Here is a 6,820-nt window from a genome sequence, read left to right as displayed (position 1 = left end):
AAGGGTGTTTTCGTTTCACATAATGATATTGGAATTGGAATTTGCATTGGATTTGGAATTGTAAATAATTGGATTTGGAATCTCAACATTCCGATAGGAATTGGAATTGGAAGAAGTATTTTGTTGATGTGTTCGTTTGACATATGAATTGTGTTCTATCACCACAAATGAATTGAAATCGTTTTTTTAACGAGGATAGTAACGGAAACATTTTAGTTTTTTATTTATATTTTATATTACGATTTTTTTAGAGGTTTTCTAGTTAAGATCAAAAACCCATCAAAAAAATATTTAAAAATAATAATAATAAAAATCATCACTCAAAATACAAATAAAAAACAAAAAAATAAAAAATTAAAATGTTTTATACATTGTCCTTGTTCAAAAAAAAAAGAAGAACTCGAGAAAAGATTTCAATGAATTTAATTGAATTCCTTCACATTTTGAAAGGATTTCGAATTCCTTTATTTGAAAAAATTGAATTCCAATTCGAATTTCAATGTTTTGAACTGAACACACCAAAATGGAATTAAGATTCCAATTCTAACAAAACAAACACGCCAATTCATGGAAATTTAATTCCAATTCTTTTGAATTCCTACGAATTCTATGAAACGAACACTTCCGAAATGACTCGAAAACTTATCACTCAAATCCAAAGTAGATGTCAAAACATAACCATCAAACTTTGTGTAAACCATATGCACTTTCCAAAGTCAAACAAAACAAAGAGCAATGTGCTAGTGCTAGAGTACAATATCAACAAATTATGTACCAACATTAACCTGATCAAGAAGCAGCCTTAGACTTATAAACCTTAGCACACACAACATAAACAAACATGTTCAAGCAACTAAGCCCAGCCAAAAGCCAAAAGAAGTAATCAAGATGACCCTCATTCAAATTATCAGGTATCCACCCGGGCTCCCCGCCCCGCGCGCTAAAATAACTAACCACCGTCAAAATAAACGAGCTCAAATAATTCCCCAACGCAGTCGTCAGCAACGACAGCGCGCTGCAGAAGCTACGCATCGCGTCAGGCGACTGATCATAAAAAAACTCAAGCTGCCCAATAAAGAAAAACACTTCCGCAGCGCCTAAAAAGAAATACTGAGGCGCTTGCCAGAACACGTTTATCGGCACTGCAACGTTTTGGTTAACCATATCAAGCGCCTTTGCAATTTCGAGCCGTTTTATTTCTACCAAAGCCGCAGCTGCCATGCAGAATATTGATAGAAACAAACCTATGCCCATTCGTTGCAGCTCAGAAAAACCGCGCCCATTGCCAGTGAACTTTCTAGCGAGTGGGACGATGAGTCTGTCGTAAACCGGGACCCAGAAGATGACACTGATGACGTCGAAAGCTGCAAGTGTGGCTGCGGGTAGTGTGAATGACCCGATTGTCGTGTCCATTGCCGTACCTTGTTCTACGAATAATGTTGACATTTGTGCATACACTGCAGAGAACACGATTCCCGTTGCCCAAATTGGGAACATTCGGATCAAGATTTTGAGTTCTTCGACTTGTGTTACGGTGCATAGTTTCCATGAGTCCGAGTAGCTTCCGGTTTCGTGTTCGGTAGATGTGACTACCGCAGCTTTATCGAGATACCTGCAAAGAAAAGTTAAAAATTAGTGGCGCGGAGTGGAAGCAAGAGAATAAAGAATACAGAGAAATAATTCTCAAATAAAAAGCTCGAAAAGAGACGAGCCTTATCGAACCTGAGCCGAGCTTGAGCATCAAATAAAGCTTGTTTAGTTACCTAGCCCGAGCTCGAACATGTATTTTTTTTATATTAACTCTTTTGGACTTCTATGTATTAATTTTACACTGCACAATAGAGCTCGAGCCGAGCTTAGGCTTGTTTAAGGTTTTTCCCAAAATATATAAAATAATAAAAAATGTATACAAATTAATTAATAAACAAGCTGAGCCCGAGCCGAACTTGAGTTTGACAGCCAGGCCACATGGTCCCGCTTGTCGAGACCATTCTGTTGACTAGTAGTTGGGCCCACAATTCACTTGTGGGCCTGTGGCCCATGTTATTCCTTTTTAAAGCTATGTTTTTTTTTAAAGTTCAGGTAAGAGTCTGCTAACTTTTAAATAATATCGAAAAACTTAATATAGAATCGATAATTGAATAACCCGAGTTGAGAAAATTACTTGAGCTCGTCGGTATGGAGGATTTTCCGACTACCACCAATCGCCGACACTTTATCGGTGGTTTCAAACAATAGCGAGCTATCACTCGGGACCAAAATATTTCTCTTATGAAATGATGCAACCAAAACTTGGCACATTCGGGTAATCGGGCTACCCCCGGGTTTCTGAAACCTATAAAGAGGCGTTCCTATAAAGAAACTAACGATCGCAACGCCCATAAAGAATGCAGGAATCGCGAACCCCAATCCCCATCCTTTGTTTTCTTGAATCCAAACAATAAAAGTACCCGACACCAACGCCCCAATATTTATTGAAAAATAAAACCAGTTGAAAAAAGACCCCTTTTTCACCCGCTCGTTTGCGTCCGTGTCATCAAACTGATCAGCACCAAACGATGAAACACACGGTTTGATTCCACCGGTTCCAAGGGCGATCAAGTAAAGCCCGGTAAACAAAAACGCATACTGTAAAGGCGTAGCTGCAGGACAAACTGTGTCTATGCATTCGACCGGTTTCAAAAATGGGACAGAAGCAGACAGTGTCAATGTGCACATTCCCTGTGAACAATAAGATTAATGATTATTTCAAAAAATAAAAAAACTGTTAAAAGTTTAAGGGTTACTGGTTTTATTAATCCCAACTATCATCTTTTGGTCGCTGCTGGTCTCAACTAACGAATTGGTTGCTGACAGTCCCATCTTTAACGTATTTATTCCCAACGGTCAGTGACTAACAGAATCTTAACGCCGTTAGTTGCAGGTCGCAAGAAAAAAGTTTTGACCAGAAAACTCACATTTTTTCGGAAAACTCAACCTGAACACCACCACCGTTGGTGGTGGTTGGTTGGTGTGAGTCAGTTGATGGTGGTGGCGGTGTTCAAGTTGAGTTTTCCGGCAAAAGTGTGACTTTTCTGGCTAAAACCGTTTTTCCAACGACCTGCAAGTAACGGCGTTAGGATTCTGTTAGTTGCGACCGTTGGGAACAAATACGTTAAAAGATGGGACCGTCAGCCGCCAATTCATTAGTTGGGACCGGCAGCGACCAAAAGATGATAGCTGGGATTAATAAAAACCAGTATACCAAAGTTTAAAGATATGATCATTAAATCATTACAATGAAATATATAACAGAGAAGACAGCAATAGTCCAATATCTTCCCCAATAAGCATCCGCCAACACGGCACCAATAAGAGGAGTGAGGTAACAAGTTCCTTGCCAGGTCGTAACAGTGGCTGCAGCCGCAGCGTTGCCTTGATGCAACTTGTTGGTGAGGTAACTAACAAGATTGGTAGCTATGCCACAATAAGCGAGACGCTCACAACACTCGTTACCTGTTTCAACTCAAAACTGTTACAAAACCGAAACTAGCAAAATAGCAAATATAGATGTTGTGAAACTAATAGTTGTGAAGAGTACTGAGAATAAAAGGGCAGGCTTTCCAAGTCCCGGTATTGCTTTTTAAAACAGGCTGTCCCTTAATGTCGACTGACCCGTCTCCTGTATACAGGCTGCTCTCATTCTACACACAACACAAAGATGTATGCCTAAACTTAGTAGTATATTAATATGTGTGACATTAATTAATATATGCAAATAGCGTGTCTATGTTTGTATGGGTCGAACAAACTAGGATCGGGCTAATGATCGGAGTATTAAAAGAACGTAAACGATCGCATTCTACGTGATGTATATAAAAGTTGTGTTTGTTTTTATATTAGATGCATTAGTTAAAAAATGTGAATGTTACTGATCCTTTGGTTTCAATAAACTTGTGATGGATTCATGTATCAGTATGCTTTTGCTGCAAATAATGGCATCAATTCAACAACACTGTGAAGTAAAGCATAATAAAAGGGTTTAAATGACCAAAATGTCCATTTGATTTGACCAGTCAAGGTCGACAATATGTCTATTTGACCAACCAATTCCTAAAATGTCCAACTTAAAACTCGTCGACCCGTTTACTTTTTAATCATTACTCGCCGGGATTTTTATCAAACCAGATTCTACCAGTTGTCCAATAAATCTTGTTGGAAGCCAAAAAAAAAAAAAAGGTCGGACGGCTATATAATCCCCGGTTTTGACTAAAGAAAACACTAGTCGACCTGATCACTTTTTAATCATTACTCAACATGATATTTAACCAACTAGATTTTGCTATTTGTCCAAATAATCTCGTTGGAAGCCATATAAATTTCGTTGGAAGCCAAAATAATGTTGTCGAACACCAAAAAATCTAACACTTTTTAACCATTACTCAATAGGATATTTAACCAACTAGATTTTGCCATTTGTCCAAATAATATCGTCGGAAGCCATATAAATTTCGTTGGAAGCCAAAATAATGTTGTCGGACACCAAAAAATATCGTTTGACGCCTAAATAATCCTGTTGGCTACAATGGTTTTTCTATTAAAAGAAAAAACAAGCGATTGGTTAGGTTGGTTAGAAAAAACTAGCGACTAGTCTGGTTGGTTAAAAAACTATCGAATAATCTAGTTGGTTAAAAATCTCGGCTAGTAATGATTAAAAAGTGATCAGGTCAACGACTTTTAAGATGGACATTTTGGTATTGGTTGGTCAGATGGACATTTTGTCGACATTGACCGGTCAATTCAAATGGACATTTTGGTCATTATCCCATAATAAAAACTAGGGGTGTGCATTAAACCGAAAAAAACCGACCCAAAACCAAAAAAAGTAACTAAACTGAAAAAACCAGACCGAAACAAAACCGACGATTTGGCTTTATGATTTTGGAAAACTCCAGTGAATATATAAGAATTAGTGGATACTAATCAGGTAACTAGCAGAGTGGTTATAAAGTTGTGATGGATTCATGTATCAGTATACTTTTGCTGCAAATAATGGCATCAGTTCAACAACACTGTGAAGTAAAGCATAATAAAAGGGAAAATGACCAAAATGCCCATTTGACCAACCAGTTCTTAAAATATCCACCCTAAAACTCGTCGACCCAATCACTTTTTAATCATTAGTTGTCTGGGTTTTTTAACCAATCATCATATTATGCCACTTGTCCAAAAAAATCACATCGAAAGCCAAAATAAATCTCGTTGGATGCCTAAATAAATCCCGTCGGATGCCTAAATAATCCCGTTTGTTCCGGCGATTTTTTTTGAAAGAAAACTATCGACGCAAAGGGTTTATGGCACATGGCAAACTCTGGTTGGTTAAAATCCCGTCGAATAATGATCAAAAAGTGATCGGGTCGATGAGTTTTAGGGTGGACATTTTGGGAATTTGTTGGTTAATGAACATTTTGTCAATATTGACCGGTCAAATGGACATTTTGGTCATTATCCCATAATAAAAACTAGGGGTGTGCATTAAACCAAAAAAAACAAGCCGAAAAAACAAGACCGAAACAAAAACGGACGGTTTGGTTTTATGTTAACAAAAACATGTTTTTGGAAAACCCAAACTTACGGTTCAGGTTCGGTTTTGGTTTCTCATGTAACAAAAACCAAAAAAGCCGAAAATTTTTTACTTTAAGTAGTTTTCATGAATTTAACAAATGTGCAACTCAAATACTTTTCCCCAAATGTATATTAATCAATTTGTTATTAACTAACAAAATAATTTAAGTCCAGATTCATTATTTTTTACCAAAATATTTTCTGGGCCCAAAATTTTTTAACCTTAAATGGCAAAACCGAATCCAAACCGAAACCTGAAAGACAAAGCCCAAAAAAACTGAAACTGAACAGTTTTCAAAATTTCAAAACCAAACCGTGCACACCCCTGATTAGATTAGAACTAATAATGGATCATGAATCACTAACCATAAGTTTACTCATAGATCACATATCAACAAACTGATTAACAATATAAGTTTGAGTTGAAACTGAAAACTAATAATAATAATAATAATAATAATAATAATAATAATAATGACCTCGATGAGTGCATCTTCTAAGAGCAATGGGTGTTCTTGTTCGTGAGTTTCCATGATGAGATCAAACCTCTGTGTTGTGTTGGTGGTTTGGTTTGATTTTTAAGGAGACGTGTGTTTAAGGTTGAAGCATTTGTTTTGTTTCTTATTGGGTGTCACATGAGATTCCCGCAAATACAGCGAGACAGGTAGATATTATTTATAGGAATAACTTGTAGTTGGATATTACTTGAATAATAATAATAATAATATCTTAATATTTTTATCCTTATATTTTACTAAATTTTCATTTAAAATTAGAATCCAAATAATCTAATAAGACGAGACCGAGATTTTTGGGATCTACGGGATCTAATAAGAATTTGGGGAGGGTATATAAGACGACTTAAGATCGGGATCTTTGTGATCTACGGGATCTGATAAGATTTTGGGGAGGGTATGGGTGACTCAATGAAGGAAGATCGGGATTTTTGTGATATTCGATTTGATTTTGAGGGTGTCCTGGTTTAACCACTGGTGGGCGTTCGGGTGAGTGGGTTTTTCCCCGAAACTGAAGGTAACTTGGAGGTGCTTATGGGTTTCGTGCAACTGGGTTGAGCTATCTGGCAGTGATCTTTTGCCATTGGGCCACCGCATAGGGAGTCCATAAACAATTCTCTGCTTGTTGGCTGTTAAAAAATAATTAAGACTTAAAGACGGTGTTTGATGCTTTAAGACAAATCTAGTGAATGGATAAGCAA

At 37.1% G+C, this 6,820-nt stretch overlaps 1 protein-coding gene across 1 annotated transcript; it reads right to left on the bottom strand.

The window, feature by feature from the left end:
- Positions 1-764: 764 nt before the first annotated feature.
- LOC143540952 (protein NRT1/ PTR FAMILY 8.3-like) lies at positions 765-6,182 on the bottom strand. The gene is made up of 5 exons (XM_077033897.1): positions 6,084-6,182; positions 3,581-3,683; positions 3,278-3,495; positions 2,165-2,721; positions 765-1,612 (listed from the first exon to the last, which is right to left on the bottom strand). Exons 1-5 carry the CDS (start codon positions 6,135-6,137, stop codon positions 790-792), a joined length of 1,755 nt encoding a protein of 584 aa, XP_076890012.1. The 5' UTR covers positions 6,138-6,182; the 3' UTR covers positions 765-789.
- Between the last annotated feature and the right edge of the window lie 638 nt (positions 6,183-6,820).

This window comes from Bidens hawaiensis, unplaced genomic scaffold (genome assembly GCF_021521415.1).
Source record: "Bidens hawaiensis isolate Kalapana, Puna unplaced genomic scaffold, B.hawaiensis_p1.1 tig00012418_1, whole genome shotgun sequence".
NCBI classification, from domain to species: domain Eukaryota; kingdom Viridiplantae; phylum Streptophyta; class Magnoliopsida; order Asterales; family Asteraceae; genus Bidens; species Bidens hawaiensis.
The sequence above is the reverse complement of the archived record's forward strand: the minus strand, read 5'-3'. Positions and strand labels throughout refer to the sequence as shown.

Excerpts from the sequence above, each read along its gene's own strand:
- LOC143540952 (XM_077033897.1), bottom strand. The coding sequence starts at position 6,137 with ATGGAAACTCACGAACAAGAACACCCATTGCTCTTAGAAGATGCACTC. Across the intron at positions 3,684-6,083 it reads TAGAAGATGCACTCATCGAG|AATGAGAGCAGCCTGTATAC; the intron begins GTCATTATTATT and ends TGTTGTGTGTAG. Across the intron at positions 1,613-2,164 it reads CTCCATACCGACGAGCTCAA|GTATCTCGATAAAGCTGCGG; the intron begins GTAATTTTCTCA and ends TTTTCTTTGCAG.